General features: G+C 47.3%; 1 protein-coding gene across 5 annotated transcripts in view; it reads right to left on the bottom strand.

Annotated features, from left to right (window-relative positions):
* Positions 1–19,591, bottom strand: part of LOC119162225 (extracellular matrix organizing protein FRAS1) — a 158,321-nt gene that overhangs the window by 16,165 nt on the left and 122,565 nt on the right. For 4 of the 5 annotated variants that reach the window (XM_075879063.1, XM_075879062.1, XM_075879064.1 and 1 more), the window contains exons 15-16: positions 15,950–16,149; positions 9,369–9,515 (exon numbers count right to left, since the gene is read on the bottom strand). In XM_075879063.1, coding sequence (XP_075735178.1) covers positions 9,369–9,515; positions 15,950–16,149 — 347 coding nt within the window. Of the gene's footprint in view, positions 1–9,368; positions 9,516–15,949; positions 16,150–19,591 lie in introns of those variants that run through there. The other variant, XM_075879066.1, reaches the window with a different exon arrangement.

Consider the following 19,591-nt stretch of genomic DNA (forward strand, 5'->3'; position numbering starts at 1 on the left):
CACAATCTATGCGCATCGAAAAGAAGTTATAGGCACGGGATGAACACAACACTGCTAGGCAAATCGCAATGATACAAACAACTTTATCCCGTTAGACAAGCAACCGCGCCTCTGTGCAATGAAATACTGCGAGACATAGCACTTATCGGATTCATTGGCGCCGCGCAAAGCGTACATAGCGAAGTTTTGCACTCTGCGAAGAAATTCAGACAGAAAACTAAAACAAAAATAACACTTTTGTGACAGAATGATTATGCTCACAAACAGAGATAGTCTGTGGCATCTTCTGCGTGTAATCGTGATAGCCTGCGTGTAATCTTCTCCTGAACAATTTATAACAACCGCGAAAGTGGTCAAACATTGTGGTGCTGCCTGCGACACTTTTTCTGGTCTTCTCTTCCGGAGCTGCACTGAAGTATACTGGATGTAGCAACTTTTATTTTTGCTACTGTTCGTTTCTTCTCATCACTTCTGTTTATTTTTTTTCACCTGGAGCCGCTCTAGCTGATGATGATGGTGATGATATTGATGATGATGATGATGATAAATCCACAGCCATAGCTCATACCCACTAAGGGGGATCAGCCAAAAATTGATTACTTAATTCAGCGAGACTTTTTCTTATGCAATGTCTATACTCCCCCCACCAGAAAAAAAGAACAGACATCCTAGGTAGAACGGAATCAGTGCAACAATTGTTTGTCACTTCTTAATACCCGGCAATGCATTCGTTTTCTTTAACAAGAATTAGCGTGGTTAAACGAAACTCCTGTTTATGCTGAATTATGCCTACAGGAATAATGCTCCCGCAATTAAAAGCTTAATTTTTTAGATTCATTAAGGTAATTAAAACTACATTATAACGTTCTTGTGGCTGAAGATGAAATTCGAAGCACAGAAGGAAAATATATTCTCTATTGTGAAGTTCAGCCCCACGCTAGCGAATGGGATGTTTAAAAGTGTTTTTCTTAGCAATGTGTATCGGCGACATGACAGAAAATAGTACTCTATTGTTTCTGATTTTGAACAAACGTTGTATAGCGGTGATATCACCAGACCAGCCTTACGTGAATAGAAGTTTTATGGGGTTACACGACATCAAAATCTGGTTATTATGTCTTCAAACTGTCTTCTAGGACAACAATGGATTTCCGAAGAAAATTTTACGTGAGTAAATTCTGCCGATGACGTTACTGCTTCTATAGCGTCGGCACGAAGCGAAAGTTTCCTGTATCTTGTCGCAGTTATTGTGGCCACTTCGTGAAGTACCGATAGTACTGGCCGATTTAATGCCGCTCGTGTTAGAGAGTCAGCGCTTTCATTTGCTTCTAATCCGCAATGGCCAGGTACCGATATTAATTTTAGTAGCTGCTGCTAAGGAGGGACTAGCATTAGGAACATCTTTAAGGCCATATATTTTGTTGATGGCGTAACCGACGTACATACTGACAGGGAATCTCTGATTATGATCGCGTTGTGGGCGTTGAAACGTAGTTTCCGCAGTGATAGTACATTTGCCAACAGTTCGGCTTCAAAAACAGAGGTGAAATTTGGTAGTCTTAATGAAAGAGACCACTCAAGTGATCGGGAGTACATACCTACACCTGTCTTTATCCATTACTGTAGCATCTGTGGCTATATATTTCGGTGTGCAAGATAATCATCTTGCTGGATATTTAAGATCTTATATGACGGCAATTTAGGCTTAGAGGTGAAAATCTCATCAAATTTTATCATGATATTGAGATTTTAAACCTGCGCTGCATGTACATCTCAAATTTTTACAATTTTATTCTATTCAGTTGTTGCTGGATAAAAGTAATCTCAGGTGTTCAAAGCCGCGGAGAATGGGCAAGAAAAAAGGGTTCTGTATGATTTATGAAGCCACAATCAGATCGTATTAGTGCATAGCTATAAAATTTCAAAAATGCCTGAACCGTTAGGATACGGATACGACGAGGCAATGTAGGCAGTCATGCTTCCGACATTGTTTGTGACAAACGTAGGAAGTTTGTAACGTAGGCTTCTCGTTCTACCATAACCCGAGGCTTTATTTTGTAAGCAAGGCCACTTGAGAACAATACACACCGAAATTCTAGTATTGCTCACATATATTTTATATATCATCACCATTGTGTTTGTGTGTAAACGATGTCGACGGCTGCTCAGTCTGCGAAAAATTCCTAAGACACGTTGTGCTCGGTCACGATCGGTTAGCGTCATCTTTTCAGCATTGTAGCTGAGGCGCATACCCTCTATGAGGCATATTTAAAGGCTTACGATGGGAGTACATCAGCTGTAGAAGTAAACGGAGAGGCTACATCAGTCATAACGTGTATTGGAGAACCGTATACATTATATGAGTTGTTAGGAGGTTTATTGGCGGACACTTCGCGATGATTCACGACAGCGACAGTCAATGCGGGGACCGACTCTCTGCACGAGCTGTTCTTCTTATGAAAAGGGAGACCCACTAGAAGGCGCTGGAGAAGACGACCCACTGTTCAAAGGCTTTACCACAACTACCCCGGGTACGAAAAGGGAGCCGTCTGGCGACCTAACAGCTGGTTACAATGAGCGGGTCATGGTAGGCCTTGAGGCGCTCCACGTTAACAATGTCGCGTCCTCGACGGCGCATGTCCGAAGATGGTTCGATGGGTTCAATCAAGTAGTTGACTGGGGAAGTGCGTTTGACGACACGGTAGGGGCCTTCGTATTTGGGCAATGGTTTTGAAGATAGGCCAGTTGCCGTGGTAGGGATCGAGAGCCAGACGAGCGCTCCAGGGAGGAACGTGGGCGCAGTAGTGCTGGCGTCAGCGCGAATGCTTTTTTGCCGCTCTTGATCATGCGCAGTGAAGGTCTTTGCAAGCTCTCGACACTCTTCAGCAAGCTTGGCTGTAGCAAAAAGAGGTGCCTACTCAGACGGATCTGGCCTGTACGGAAGTATCGTGTCGATTGTGTGACGGGTGCCTTCCATTTATTAAAAAGAAAGGTGAAAAGCCAGTAGTGCTCTGAGGGGCGGTATTATATGCGTAGGTGACGAAGGGTAGAAAGGAATCCCAATTTGTGTGATCGGCGGCGACGTACTTGGAGAGCATGTCGCCGAGCGTATGGTTGAAGCGTTCGGTGAGGCCATTTGTCTGCAGGTGGTAAGCAGCAGTTTTGCGGTGAACAACGTTGCACTCTTTCAGAATGGCTTCAATGACTTCAGACAGGAATACACGGCCTCGGTCACTGAGCAGTTCCTGGGGTGGACCGTGTCACAGAATGAATCGTTGGAGCAGAAAGGAGGCCAACTCCCTCGCTGTAGCCGCGGGAAGAGCGGCCGTTTCGGCGTATCGCGTGAGGTGGTCCACAGCGACAATAACCCAGTGGTTACCAGCCGACGTTAGTGGAAGTGGCCCATACAAATCGATGCCAACGCGCCCAAAGGGCCTGGCAGGGCAAGGTAGAGGTTGCAGTTCTACCGGCGACAGGTGCGTTGAAGCTTTGCGGCGCTGACAATCTATGCAGGAGCGAACGAATTTCTGCACGTAGCTGTACATGCCGCGCCAAAAGTACCGTTGGCAAATACGGTGGTAAGTCTTCGATACCCCGGAGTGCGCACAATGCGAATCAGAATGAAAGAATTCGCATATGTCAGAGCGCAGACTGCGAGGTAGGACTAGTAGCCACTGGCGGCCGTCACCGTTGTAATTGCGCCTGTGTAGGAGGTCGTCGCGAAGGGCGAAATGGTGGGCTTGACGACGCAACGCGCGAGTGGATGGAGTGGATGGATCAGTCAGCAAGTCTATCAGTGAGGCAATTCATTGATCCTTGCGCTGTTCAGTAGCAATGGTATGAATGCTAATAGAAGAAATGGCAAGGTGAGACGCTGAGTTGTTGGCATTGTCGTCAGGCAAGGGAGAGCGCGACAGGGCGTCGGTGTCAGCATGTTGCCTTCCGTTGCGGTACAGCACGCGGATGTCATAGTCTTGCAGGTGAAGTGCCCACCGGGCGAGACGGCCTGAGGGATCTTTCAATGACGACAACCAGCATAGTGCGTGGTGGTCGGTGATGACATCAAATGGGCGACCATACAAATAAGGTCGGAACTTTGCAAGGGCCCAGATGATTGCCAAACATTCTTTCTCGGTGACTGTGTAATTAGTCTCGGCTTTAGTAAGCGTAAGGCTTCCATACGCCACGACATATTCCAGGAACCCTGGTTTGCGCTGCGCAAGGACAGCGCCGAGGCCGACACCACTGGCATCCGTGTGTACCTCTGTAGGGGCCGTAGGGTCGTAGTGGCGGAGTATGGGAGGCGACGTCAACAAACGACGAAGTGTTGTGAAAGCGTCGTCGCACTGTGATGACCACGAATGGAGAGGCCCGTTACTTCCGAGAAGCTTCGTCAGTGGCGATACGATAGACGCGAAGTTTCGGATGAAGCGCCGAAAGTAGGAACACAGTCCTACGAAACTGCGCAGTTCCTTGACGGATGTCGGCTTGGGGAACTTGGTCACGGCCCGAAGCTTGGCTGGATCAGGGAGAATTCCGTCCTTGGAGACGACGTAGCCGAGTATTTTCAGCTGCCGAGCTGCAAATCGGCACTTCTTTAGGTTCAGTTGCAGACTGGCGTCGCTCAGACGCGTTAAAACATGCCGAAGGCGTTGAAGATGCGTCGAGAAATCCGGAGCGAAAACGACGACGTCATCGAGGTAGCACAGGCACGTGTGCCATTTCAGGTCACGCAGAACAGTATCCATCATGCGCTCAAAGGTGGCGGGCGCATTGCACAGCCCAAACCGCATGACGTTGAATTCGTACAAGCCGTCGGGGGTGACAAAAGCGGTCTTCGATCGAGCGTCCTCAGCCATAGGTACTTGCCAGCACCCTGAGCGCAAATCTACGGATGAAGAGAATTCTGCTCCTTGCAGGCTGTCAATCGCGTCATCTACCCGCGGTAGTGGGTACACGTCCTTACGAGTGATCTTGTTGAGGCGCTGGTAGTTCATACAGAACCGCACAGAACCGTCCTTCTTCGTGACAAGAACGACAGGAGATGCCCATGGGCGGCTAGAGGGGCGAATAACATCGCGGTGAAGCATGTCGTCGACTTGCTCGTTGATTACACGGCGTTCTGTGGGAGATACGCGATATGGACGTTGCCGCTGCGGTGGCTCTGCGCCTGTGTCGATGCGATGCGTAACGGTGGATGTGCGGCCGAGAGAAGGTTGAGCGACATCGAAAGAAGAGCGGAATTCTTCCAAAAGGCCCAAAAGCTGGGAACGCTGGCCCGGCGTAAGGTTGTCGGGTATGGAGGGACCGAATACATCATCGGATGATGAAGCAGATGTCGAAACAGCACTAAGCGTACAGGAACTTGAGCAGTGCATGTCATCGGGTTGATCCATAACTTGCGCGTCTTCGATGGGTTCCACGCTACCGAGACATTCCCCTCGCACCAACGTAACGCTGTATGGAGATGAGTTCACAACAAAAATAGTGATGCTGCCGTGAGTGAGTTGCACGGTCGCGAAAGGAACCAGCAAGCCTTTTCTTATGAATACACGATGAGATGGCGAGAGGAGTGCAGCGGTGTCAGAAAGGCTTGCGCAGTAGAGCGACACCGCCACGGACGAGTTTGCAGGCACTTGAGTGTCGTCTCTGACGAGTAACTTGCTTGCAGCAGATGGACTGTCAGCCGGCGTCAAAGAAGAGAATTGCGTGAGTTCTATTTCTGCTGGTGCGCAATGAATAACGGCGTCGTGGCGGGAGAGAAAATCCCATCCTAGGATAACGTCGTGAGAGCATGAAGAAATTATGATGAATTCGACCGCATACATCACGTCCTGAATCATAAGGCGGGCTGTGCACATCGCTGTAGGGTGAATGCTTTGGGCGCTGGCTGTACGGAGGGAGAGCCCGCAAAGCGGCGTGGTCACTTTTCGCAGTAATCGGCTAAGTTTTGCGTCCATCACGGATACGGCGGCTCCAGTATCTACAAGGGCAGATGCACGAACGCCATCCACAAGCACGTCTATCACGTTCGACTGGCTTTCCTGAGGGCTTCCGCAGTTCGACAGCGTCGCAGCCCTTGCCTCGTGGACTGCGACGACTAGTTTTCCTGGTCGCCCTCGAGTGGACGTGGCCGCATCGGCGACAGTGAGTGACGTCGTGGAGATGGTGAATGGCGGGTAGATGAAACGGGGCGGGACGACGGTGACACGGGACGGCGGTGACATAGGCGGCGGTTGGTCATAAGAGCGGCTTGATTGGCTGGGAAAGTTGGAGGCGACCTGCGGTTGCTGCACACTATTGCAATAGCGTGCTACATAACCGACGCAACCACAAGCAAAACAGATGGGGCGATTGTCAGCAGTGCGCCATCGGTTCGCGGGTCCCATCCATGTCGCAGAACGTGATGGGCGAGCCGGCTGCTGATATGAGTACATGGTAGGCGGCACTCGGGGCACGTGGGTGACGCCGGCGTATGTAGGCGAGACAGTTTCTCCGAAGGTCTGTGGCCTCGCGACGGTGTCGGTGTAACTTAGGGGAACAGCGACAGAAATCTGTGGGGGCGGCCTGGCGACAACTTGGGCGTAGCTGAGTGGCGCAGATGCAGGAGGCGGCTGGTAGTATTCAGGGACGACCTCCGCGATTTTCTGCTGAATGTATCGGCGTAGCGGAGGCATAAGTGTACTTGATGGCTGTTGAGCATGTTGTGGGGAAGCAAAAGCCGGTAAAGAGACCTGGCGGGCAACTTCCTCACGCACGAATGACTTGATTTCGGCGAGCAAGGTTGCGTGGTCAGGAACTGCTGACAAGGCCGAGAGATCAGCATCACGTGGTGGCGGTCGACGGGTTATCAAGCGCTGCCGCCGCAGCTCGTTGTAACTTTGGCATAACGTAATGACTTCTGCCACAGTGTGGGGGTTCTTTCCCAGAAGCATGGTGAAGGCATCGTCGGCGATGCCTTTTAGAACATGCGGGATTTTGTCAGCTTCTGACATGTTCAGGTCGACTTTCTTACACAAGTCAAAGATGTCCTCGATATAACTTGTCAAAGAATCACCAGTCTGCTGGGCTCATTTACGTAAACGCTGTTCAGCTTGCAGCTTACGAACGGCCGGACGGCCGAACACGTCGACGACTGCGGTTTTAAAAGCGGACCAAGTCGGGAAATCATATGCGTGGTTGTTGTACCACATGCCGGTCACACCCGCGAGGTAGAAAAACAGGTTGCCGAGTTTACCTGCCTCGTCCCAATGATTGGGGACACTGACGCGTTCGTACATGGCCAGCCAGTCCTCGACGTCGGTTCCATCCGCACCGGTGAAGACAGGAGGGTCGCGGATGTGGGGGACACCGGGACATGGCGTCGGCGTAGGAGGAAGCGTTTGCTGGGCAGCGTCTTGGTGCATGGTTGCAGGCACGGTACGGGATCGAAGCTCCAAGGGCATTGAATTCGGACCGAAGGTGTTTGAAGGGCACAGCACTCTCGACCAAATTGTTAAGAGGTTTATTGGCGTACATTTCGCGATGATTCACGACAGCGACAGTCAATGCGGGGACCGACTCTCTGCACGAGCTGTTCTTCTTCTTGTGAAGAACAGATAAAAGAGATACCCACTAGAAAGCGCTGGAGAGGACGACCTACTGTTCAAAGGCTTTACCACAGAGTGTTTAAACTAACAAGTATCTGGAGCGTGCATGCGCTAAGAAATGCTAGTCTCTTTGTCCTATACAACATGCCACGCTGTATATTGTAATGGCCTATTAGACAGCTCATCCTTAAGATGTATACGCTGAAGTGTTCCGTTCATGCGCAAAAACTCGGCGCAGTTTGGTGAAGGCTAAGTGAAGAGGAAAGGAACGCCGAGACAGAAAGGCAATGGCTAATAGAGGGACAGGAGAGAGAAGGCATAAAGCTGCCAAGTGAGTAGGGTGAGAGAATGGAGATGTAGCAAGGAGCAGACGCTCAGCAGACGCGCAGGTGGTGTGGATAGCCAATGAGAAGCGCGCGCCAGGCACAGATGATAACAACAGACGGTCTGTAAAGGCGCCTTGCCAGCGCACGTGTACACAAAGAGATCGCGGTCTTGATTACATTCTCTAGTCCAAAGTCGCTAAATCTAGGAACTTTAATGTAGATTGGCTCTGTCAGATCGCAGTGAGGCGAGAAGGGGAGCGCGCACGCCGTGTGACAGCTGGGCAGAGCCAAGGAAGGAAACTAGAGTTACTTTTGAAGATGGCACCGTGTCCTCCTTTCCTATCTTCTCCTTATTTCCGTATGTGGGTCTCTCTGTCCCTGTTCCTATTTCTATCCATATCTTCTTTCTTCCTCCCTATCCTTTTTAATTCCTCATTACCCCCACTCCTAGAGAGAGGCACTAACGGGACTGCGCTTATTTCTTCCTTTTCCCCGTTTCAAAGTCACTTCGTAGCGACGGCTGGTGGCGGTCCATCGCGTCCGGAGATAGATAGTGGTGGGTAGAGTTACCGTATATGTTAACTGATCATATAAAGTAACTCCAGCGACGGGCAACGATCGAAGACGAGTGTGGCGCGGATCAGTTGCCTCGGAAGAAGGGGCGCGGCTAGAGAAACGGTGCTACGCTCCTCGAGCATGGCCCCAACGACGACGTGCAGATCCCGAGTTTCAATCTGAGGTGTCGTCACGACAACGCTATGACAAGTCTAATCGGGAGAAAAATCGCTTCATCGCCGAACACCGAGCAGAATTCGATCCTAGCTTGCGAGTCCCTGGAAAACTTCCGTAGCAAAGAAAGAGTGCCACTGCTGAAGCCGACGTGCGCTTTATTGGCGTCACATTGTCATCACTGTACCAAGTACAGCTTTGCACTTGGTAAAAAAGACCCTAGCCGCATTCCTGTCTCCTTTTTCGTTTGCAGTGTTCGTTATTTTATTGGCTGGAATTTTTTGCTGGAGCAATACACCAACTAGCTTAACAACGATTGTTATTAGAGACCCTAAAGCTAAGCAAAAGCCACTTGCTCTGCTTATTCATCAACCTTCGCACCGTCAAGTCAGTGATGCTGTAAACCCCCCCCCGCTTTTTTTTTAATAGGTTGTGGAGAAGTATAAGTATGCGTGTGCGTACCATAGCGCCTGCAGTCTGCCATTATTTTTGGAGGTGTAAAGAGGCTATAATAGCGACTATATGGTTGGGATTTTACATTATAGAACAATGATATGATAATGAGACACGCCATAGTGAATGGCTCTTGAAATTTCGTTTCCCTGATGTTCTAAATCTAAACACATGGGTCAATGTAGTTACCGTGACGCCAACACGTATCGGATGCGAGCAAGTCACCTGGAAACAGAGGGTTAGCGCACATTTGCATAAAATGCAGGCTCACCTCATAGAGAGGGTCGACCAGCATGAAGAATCCGTCAACTCCAGGGTAGTCTCTTAACCGCCTGGTGAGTGAATCCTCTTCGGCAAGTTTAGCCTTGAAAGACACTCCTGCCACTGAGTCATCAACGTGGTCTGGATTGCTGCGGTCCTATTAGACGGAGGCACATCCAGAAATGTAGGTTAGAACCAGCGTTTCTCAATGTGCCCAGTTCGTGCATTGTAGAAAGTTCGCACGCACACACACACACACACACACACACACACACACACACACACACAACATATAAAACTGCGCCGACATTCGCACAGTTCTAGCCACCTAAACTTCATCGCAAGCAAGAAATAATAGGGCCTGATGGTGGACGCATAATTGCAGAAAGCGACGGACCAATGAAAAAGACGAACGGGAAACTTCGGTGAATTCGACCCCTCATTGTGAGTTTCTGTTTATATATACTCGCTGGTTTCTTTCGCTGACATTATATTCGGCATCAGTATTGATGGCGGTATATCATTGTGCTAGAAATTTTAGCGCAAGAGCTTTCTGTGATAACCTACCTCGACATAACGCCGTATAGTTGTCTTAGTTTCAAATATAATGTATAACTGATTATGTTATCAGTTCTCCTCATGAAGCATCTACACACATCTGTGAAAATACAGCTGCCAGATCTTATCAACATACGCGTGTGCAGGGTACTCCATAGAGGAAGAGGGGGTGTCGTCACAGCGCCTCCCTTCACACTACTGAGTCAGTGTGTGTATGAGGTACATGTCGCACCTTTCTGTCCTCTGATATGTAACTAAAAGTGGGGACTCGCCCCCCCCCCCCCCATGCGCATGCCTATTGTTATCAGTACGTCATTATTTTATTCAATCATAAGTAACAAAACCTATAACACTTCATCTAAGCGGAAATGTACAAACCAACATGCATGCTTTCGGCACTAAGTTTTTTCAGATGTAGGTGCTTGGTTTAATCCACTCGTAGTTACAGAAAAACTTTAGTTGTTATTCATTTTGATGAGTCCTGATGATTCGCATATAATATTCTCTTTTATTGCACGCGTCAATGAAGTGCATCAAACCCACGACTCTCAGAGAGTAGTATAACGATCTCCACGACATATGGTGTCATCGATTGGCATATTCGGGGTAGACGACAAACTCTGCGCTGGAGAACTCCACACTGGCGGAGGGCAACAAAAGGAAATCTACCAACAAGGAGGAAGCAAAAACTGAGGAGAGGCCCTATCCTATCCCAATGCATTGCGGGAAGTGCGGCGGAAGTGACGGCAAGTTTATGTGACAAACAAACCGGTATGAGGCAAACAAAATAGCCGACGCTCCGCGACGTGCTCTCAGTGCTAATTTGCTTCTGCGCGGACTTATAGCCCCGCCGTAAACTTAACGCGTATTTTATGGTTTGCACGCTGTAAAATGTTCCAAGAACACCCTTCCGAGACTGTTCGTGCGGCGCAGTCCCGAGCACGGCGTGCTGAAGTACTTCGTGGAGTGTTTTTGTGCAACAGCACAGAAAGCACCGGCAAGTTTTTAATCAAAATCATTCAGCGCCTGCGTCATCATATTCGAACTCACCCAAGACTGACTTACGCGTACTGCTCACCGTAAGTCCTTTTTTTTCTTTGCCAGAATTCCCGATCAACGTGTCGATTAGCAGTTCTTTGCTCGTATATAGTGTCAGAGTGGCAATGCATGATTTTTAGAGCTTGCTTCGTAGCTATTCCGTGCAACGCCAGCCTAGTGCTTGACGTACTTCACGTCAGTAAGAAGGTTGTATTGTATACGCGATCGTGCCCGTAAAGTGCGTAATTCCAGTGCACACACAACTAACACGCGGCGAAAGCACACCTTACAATACATACACATTTAGTCCGAAAAGTTTATTGTCCTTCCGTATGAAGGACAGAGCTTCTACAAACGCGACACCATGCCTACAACACTAAAAACGAAAGCTCGCGTGTGTTCTCAGTTGACACATTGAGTAAGAACCAACGGAGCGTACAGCTGAGAGCTCCGCATGCGCATTATTGATCAACAGTGAAGCGAACATACGTGAAAAGTGCCACCAGGTACATCCGGCGGTGCACGCGATTCGCACCGAGTATTGATATGTTCGGGTGTCTGGCCTGAGGACCAGAGCCAGCCAGAGTCTCGGGGAGTTGTCGAGGAGAGGAGCCGGGAGCTGCTAACAGTAACTTTTATTACATTATATGCAGGTAGCGTATTATTAGATGATGAGAGCAGCAGCATGGAAGCTCTCGACGGAAGCATGATGGGAGCTTCTGCGAGCTTGTGAGAGTTTGTCGGGAGCGCCTCGGCGCTCGCATTTTATGTCCTGTCCTTCCCAGGATTCCCTGCAAGAAAACAATGGAGGCCCAAACAGTCCAATGAAAATTGCCATATTCACCTTCGCCCCCGAAAGGAGAAGGTGAAACGCCACCTCCTTCCTAACCCACGAGAGGGGGAAGAGGCACCCCCAGTTCAGCCCATGGCGAGGGAGAAAACACTGCACATCACGCACGACACAGCACAGCACGAAGAGGTTGAGTCATACGTGGAAGTCAATTTCGCAGTCTGTTGGAGTGATGGCTTAGTGGCGCCAGGCAGACCACAAATTGTGGAAACAGCGGCATCAAGGCACCACGGAGAACGTGGGGAATGCATCTGCAGACGGTTGTCAGACGCTGGGCCTTTTGATCGGGGCATCTTGACGACAAAGCACGCCGCCTCGACGGCCAACAACTCTTCCTAATCCGTCAGTTGGTCAGGCGTGTCCATTGGGTTCTACGAGGGGCACCGATGACCTGGGATAACTAGAAGAACGATTTCTCTGTTGTCGCCACTCTTGCTGCATCTCTAGGAGCGCTGAGTCGGAAGAAATCAGGGTGGGATGAGCCACCATGTCTCATGCAACAAAGCTGCGTCAAGCCAAACAGGCCGATCAAAACAGTATACACTACAGCTGGGAATCACACAGCTTTCCTAAAAACGCGCAAAAGAAGCAGTACTTTTGAATTGACACGCTGCTGGCAGAGAACACCTACCACTCCGCTGGCGCCGCTTCCAAGGCCGCCGCGGCGGCTGCTCACCGGAAATCGCGAAGTGTTTATCTACTTTACCGCTAGGAGGTAGTGCGGGTGTTTTGCGATGTGGCGGCTTCACGAATATGACGTCATGGCCTCTCCTATATTTTTCCTTTCTCCATGTCTACAAATGGAACACACAAACTCCCTCTTGAGTGAACGGCAGGGTCAGAATGGAGCGCGATGCGCGCGTCTTTCTTCTTGCATGAGTTGGCACGCTGGGCACAGCGACGCTACGCTAGCAAAACGTGAGCTCCGGCGCGAGGCGCAACTAAGGTGACCAGCGTACGTTGGCGCGTCGAAAGTTGGCACCGTTTCAGTGCCAACTTTCGGAAGTTGGCACTGAACCAACCGGAAGTTGGCACTTCCGGTTGGTTCCGCATATTTTCGCAGAGTAGAAAAAAATGCTCCACGGAGTGGCTCACGCGACGGACTTGCTCCAGATCTGCCAATGGAACATACGTGGAGCACTCCTAATCTGATAATGGAATAGGCTTGCTCCGCATGAAGCAGAAGAAAGTATTACCGGAAGTGCTCCGAATCTGCCAACAAACGACACAAATAGTTAACGAGCATCCTAAATGGGAGCTATGTAGGCGGAAGGTCAGGAATCACCAATAAAAATAACATGTAGTATTTTGTTTTGTTTTCTTAGAGTGAATTCCAAAAGCTCTAGTCACAAACCATACGTCGTTTTTCTAGATTTCAATTGTTGCTTACTAAACTTAAATAGGCATCTTACCATTTATACGTGGCAATAAAATAGCGTTCGTCTTAGCACCATTCGAAAAGAGCAACACAATGCGAGGCTTATTACGTAATAAAATTAGTAGAGGAAAGAAAATCCTGGGAAGAAGTATTCCAAGCAATTTTTCGTTCCATTGAAAAATTACCAGTTTCGCTGCAAGGGCGAAGCAATGCAGAAAGATGGAATGTTATACGAGTTAATTAAGGCTAGCAGCTAACTACATCAGTATTTGAGGTGACGTAACTCGGCGAAACCTTAGCTTAAAGGAACGTGGCCGCTGCACTGAGGGAAGCAAGCTTCATGCTGTCTATTGCCTGATCGCCAACCAAGCGTTGAAAACAGCACTTACAAGTGGATGAGGCACCTGCTCATTCATTTCAAGACAGGGAGCGCACGACCGCGCCAGGCCGATCACAGTGCGCAGTTCTTGACGATGCAGAACCACCTCCCCCCCCCCCTCCTCATTCCCGTGCACGGTTCTTTTTGTCCTGTTATGATGGCTCATACCCATGCAGGGGATTCACCGAGTAGTATAGGTGAATTTTCAGGGACGAAGCTCCTCTTAGTCTAACCTTGTCCTGCATCAGGCGTGACCGGCAATATCTTCCAAACAGTACAATGATGGCGCTATCTCATTACCATTTCTCGTCTCATTTCCTAGATGACGTTATTTCAATAGAAGTGTGTGCAAGAGGAAGGATGTGCGCATGGACGGACAATTGGACGGACGATTGGACGGACGAATGGACGGATGGATGCACGGAAGCATGGACGGACGCACAGATTGACGCATAGATGGACTGATGCACGGACGGGTGGACGAACCAACGGATGGTCAGATGAGTGGACGGACGCATGGACGGAAGCACGGATGGATGCACGTATGGACGGACGATTCGCGGCCGGGCGGACGAACCGAAGGATCAACGGATGAACGGACGAACCAAAGGAAAACTGACGAACGGAAGCAGGGACGCATGCATGGACTGACGCACGGATTGACGACCGAAGGAACGCATGAATGGATGCTTCGCCCCACTCAGCATCCTTCAATTCATGAATTCGCTGCAACTTTTTCAGTATTTTCTTTAGTATACTACTCATATAAGCAAAAAATAACTTATATAATGCATTTAAATATGAATTTTTATTGCTGAGATACTTAAAAAATGGACTATATAGCTAGATATTCTTTTAAGTTGATTGATATTTCCCTCAATAGCGAGGAAAACATCCCTGTGACTGTAGCTCAGGGTAGAGGCACTCGCTTCTGGAGCATACGACGCCCGGGGCGATGTTATCGATCGGGACTTTACACGGCATCTAATGGCGATGGCAGAAATGTGCATGGGGTGTGCATATATATAATTGCTATCGCAATAGCAAATGGCTCACTTACATATTGCCACATGCTAGTTGCAGTATAGGCAGCTGGAGAAGAAACAAGTTGGTGGCTGCTGTTTCTGAAAGCATTCTGTCTTTTGGAGCCTCTATTTTTGGGTTTTCCTGTGCAAAAGTTTGCGTGGCTGTGTGGAATTATCTGACTGAGACCAAAAAACTAACAAATTTGTTTATATTATTATCCCCCTGTGTCGGCACATAACGTTTTTTTATTTATTTAGTTTTATTTTTTAAGCTCAGGTTTTTCTAAGTTTTGATCAATTACTAATAAAAAAGATTCATAGTTGGTTCATTGCAATGAGCATCAAAATTTCGTTCAGAAATTTCGTAACATTTCCATTTTATAACCTCCATGGCTTTAAAATGGAATGACATTTTTAAATATAGCTCATTTGTTGGTAAATACCCTACTGTTGGCACGATCCACAAGAGAAGGTATTGAAGAACAACAAGAAAAACAGCCATCGACTCTTGGCCGATCCTCTTGATTGGGTAGGTGCTGAAATTATAAAAAACATCATCATCGTCATCAATAAACAGCCGTTCGCTACTTGTCAACCCGTTTGTCATTTCCTCCTTATTAAGACGACTTCTTGGTTTGGTGTGTATAAATCGTCCGTGCTAATAATAGAAGTAGCCAAAACAAATACATATAAACAAGCACCAACGAAAAAGGCGGGATGATCGAGGCGGACCACAAACGCTTGTGCGAATCCATGTACATATATATGCAATTCCTTTAACGGGTATCCCAGTAGGTAAGATGACATGGGTGAGAGTGTGTCGGTGAACGGCCCAGCTATCAATACGACATAGCTTAGTAATTGTATAAACCAGGGGTCTCAAACACGCGGACCGCTTGCGGCTTGCCGAACCCTCGCTGGCGGCCTGGGGCCCGCTACTTACTCTCTTCGCCCGAAAGCTTTTCAATTCTAGTAACTATGTTTGTCTTGAAGTTGCCATGTGTTGATACATTACCAATGACACAAATTCAGAATCTGCGTCCAGATTGATGTAATTTTCAAGATCGAGATCAGTATCGATATGTTCATATAGCGTCGCCAAGTCTTCTTAGGAAATGACTAATATACGATCGTATGACGCATGTGATGGGCCTGTCAAAGGGCAACGTTAGCTAAAACTTTTTCAAAAAACACCAGGTTCCACCCCTTCCCCTCCCCCTTTGCTGTTTGGCTATCGCGGCCCTTGAAGGAATAACTTATGTCGACTGCGGCCCGCTAGTTGAGGTGAGTTTGAAACCCCTGGTATAAGCTGTACCATGGCGAGTATCGTTCGCCTCCGGCCTTTCGTTGCACTCAGACTTACTAGAATGAGAAAACGGTGCTCGAGGTTCGGACTGGGCTGCACGCAGCCAAAACTGGGTGTTCGGGCAAGCTCGTGGCCCGTTGGGTCGAAACTGGGTGTGAAGCCTGCCTTTCCTGTGCACAGGTACACTTGGTCGATGCGCAGACTGGCACTCAGTTCTTCTAATGGATTCCACAATACGCGACCAAACAACGTTTCCCCTGCCGTCACACACAAAAAAAGGACAGAGAAATAAGCACTCAAACAAAAATGAACCATATTGTTTATAGCAAGCAGCAAAACACATAGAGATAACAATATTCTTATAGACGATAACATCACTTGAATTCTGCGACATCGTTCACGCACTTTACACTCTTAAACGTAAGAGAGTGCTCGGCACTCTTTTTGGGAGAGTACTTTCTTGTACCATATTTCACTTTTTTTTCCAGAGTAAATACCTTCTTTCTGAGGCAGAGTACAGTGATTCCCCCAAAACGGGTCAAAACGGGTCAAAGCACTCCTCCTCAACGGAGTAACATAACGCTGCCCAAATCAGAGTAGTATACACCCCCCCCCCCCGAAGAATATATAGTACATCCTACGAAAAAAAACAGCAAAACTTCAGCGAAAATTCGGCTTTTTAATTGTTTTTGATGGATCTCAGCGCCCGCAGAAGGTAAGGATTGATAAATTCGAGCACTACGACAAAAAGTTTAAATGTGAAAAAATTGGTATAACCCACGCACAGTGGTAATCGATGATATTCGAAGCACAAATGAGGACGGTTCATATATGATCAGCACAACGTTACAAGGCGGACGTAAATAATGCCGTACATAACTTCCATGTGATGATTATCATGTATGGACGCATCATTTACCTTCGTCGTCCGTTCGCATCACGTGATACCTAATATCGTATATGTGAAGCCAGTGAAACGGTCATGAGCACATCATGAGCTTGGCAAGTAGTCATGTTGTTACATGACACGCATCTCATGATTATCATGTTTGCACCAGTCACATACCTTCGTTATCGGTTCACATCCCGTAATACCAAATTAGGTATATGTGAAGCTATCGAAACGGCCGCGAGAGCATTATGAGTGGGTAATGTAGTCATGTTGTTAGATTACACAGACGTCGTGACTCATGACTATCATTTTGGACGTGTTATTTACCTTCGTCATTTATACACGTCACGTAATACGAAATTTGGTATATGTGAAGCTAGCGAAACGGCCGCAAGCGCATCATGAGAGTGGTATGTTGTCACGTTCTTACATCACATGCATGTCATGATTATCATGTTTGCGCCAGTCATGTACCTTCGGCATCCATTGACGTCACCAAACACCAAAATTGGTATAGGACCGTGAGTGCACTATGAGTGTAGCATTTAGTCATGTTATGTATACATTAAATGCATGTCATGATTATCATGTTTGGACGTGTCATTGACCTTCGTCAACCGTTGACGTAACGTAACACCAAAATCGGTATATGTGAAGCTAGTGAAATGACCGCTAGCGCATCATTCATGATCGTGGCACGTAGTCAAGTTGTTGCATGACATGCATCTTATGATTATCATGTTTGCACTAGTCACATGCCTTCGTCATCCATTCACGTCCCGTAATAACAAATTCTGTACATGTGAAACTAGCGAAATGGCCATGAGCGCGCTATGAACGTAGCAAGTGGTAATGTTCTAACATGGCACGCATCTCATGAATATGTTTTCACCAGTCATATACATTCGTCATGCATGCACGTCCCGTAATACCAAATATGGTATATGTGAAGCTAGCGAAACGACCGCGAGCTCACTATTAGCGTGACGTGTAGTCATGACTCATGACTTACATGACATGCATATCATAATTTTCATGTTAGGGTGTGTTACTTGTGTTCGCCATGCAGTCATGTCACACTAGATATCAGTTTTGCAACATGTGAAGAGCAGCAATATTATGAAATGCAAGTCATTACATTCATGACATAGATCTCATAATAGTCATGTTATGACTAGTCAATTACGCTCTTTATGCCGTCGTGTTATGCCATACCGAATTTGGTGTCGATACTATTAACGTAACGGCCAGGAGAGCTAGAAGTCGTAGGTGGCAAGATAGAAAAATACGCTCAAAGTCACCTAAGTGCGCTAAGCGAATCTTCGCATTTAAAAAAAATTATTACTAACTGGGACTCGAACCTTTGATCTCTAGAGGCACTAAAGGTGGTGGGCGACACACGCTAACCACCACACCACATTTAATGACGCTAAGTGGCCGTTTACTTTAGTATGTCGCAAGTCATGTTGGTGATATGTCTGCATTTTCTTGTTTAGAAGTGTAGATTTGAGTGTCTCCGCGCTTCTAGAAACCAGCTGGACTGTAGCTAACGTGTTCACTGTGTTTGTTTTGTGCTTCGTGAGATGAGAACCTCTATCCGACACGTCTTTCACAGTAGAGCAAAGAATATGAGCGCAACCGATTATATGAACGTCCTTTGCGCGGAATCGCTAAGTGCTTAGTCATTTCTGTGTGCGAAACATCGCGCTTCTGAACTGTACACTAAACAATTTTGTTGTTGTTTTTTCACCACCTTAGGAATACTTTTGGTCATTCTTCTTCCCGTTTTATGACTAAAGCCATAATACTTCATTGTAGCCATACCGTGCGTTAGGCTTTCGGCACCATCACGCGTGTGCGATGGTCGTAGCGGAAAACATGAACATTAATACCAGAAGACTGTCACAGACTTTTGCATTGAGTTTTGATCGTGACCGATTGAATGAAATAGTATTCCCGTATTTCACTAGTCAGATCTGAAGCTAAAAACTTCGATATTAAGCGTTTAAAGTGTCTTCCAGTGCACTGAAATTCATTGGCACGCGCTGAAAATGCAGTTCCTTTTGTTAATCATTTCCAACGCCTCCAAGAACAAACGCAGTACGTTTTACTGCTTATATATATAGTTAATAAGTAGTGCTAATCACTCGCGGTGGGCCAACGCATCTAAAAGTAATCAAGAGCAGGAGTATAACAGCGTTTTTACTCTCTCATGCCTAAAAAGTATATGTGCATTCTACTCTCTCAAATAGAGGCAGAGTAAAAAGCTGTTTCACTCACTCGTTTCATAGAGAGCGAAAATGAATTTCACTCAATTTGATGTTTTGGAGAGTAGAAGAACACTCTGAAAAATAACTTGGCCTTTTTACTAGTGCGATAGCCTCCACAGTTTTTAGAGTGTAGAACTCGTCAAACTACATCGTTCTCCCGAACCTTTCGCGTCTTCGAAGCGTCCGAAGTGGCGTTTACAACTTGAAGTGAATGTAATGCAGCAGAGGAGCATTTGTGTAATAGGATCATGTGGGGCATCGGATGACATTGAAGGATTGGGAAAGCTCCGTGTTGAGGCTATCTTGAAAGCTCTGCATAGCTCTATTCATGCCTCGTATAACAAATGCATACCGTTTAAGCAACACAATGAACCAAACGAGGCTTAATTCACTCCCAAAAACAAAGCGACGGAATGACCAGAGGAACAACATTTCAGCTCTTGATATCAAGTACAATGTCTGTCCTTTTTAACTTTCTCAAATTATCGCATGATTATGTGCAGCATGTAGTAGCAGTATGATGGTGAAATAAATAAA

This window comes from Rhipicephalus microplus, chromosome X (assembly GCF_043290135.1).
Source record: "Rhipicephalus microplus isolate Deutch F79 chromosome X, USDA_Rmic, whole genome shotgun sequence".
In the NCBI taxonomy this organism is placed as follows: domain Eukaryota; kingdom Metazoa; phylum Arthropoda; class Arachnida; order Ixodida; family Ixodidae; genus Rhipicephalus; species Rhipicephalus microplus.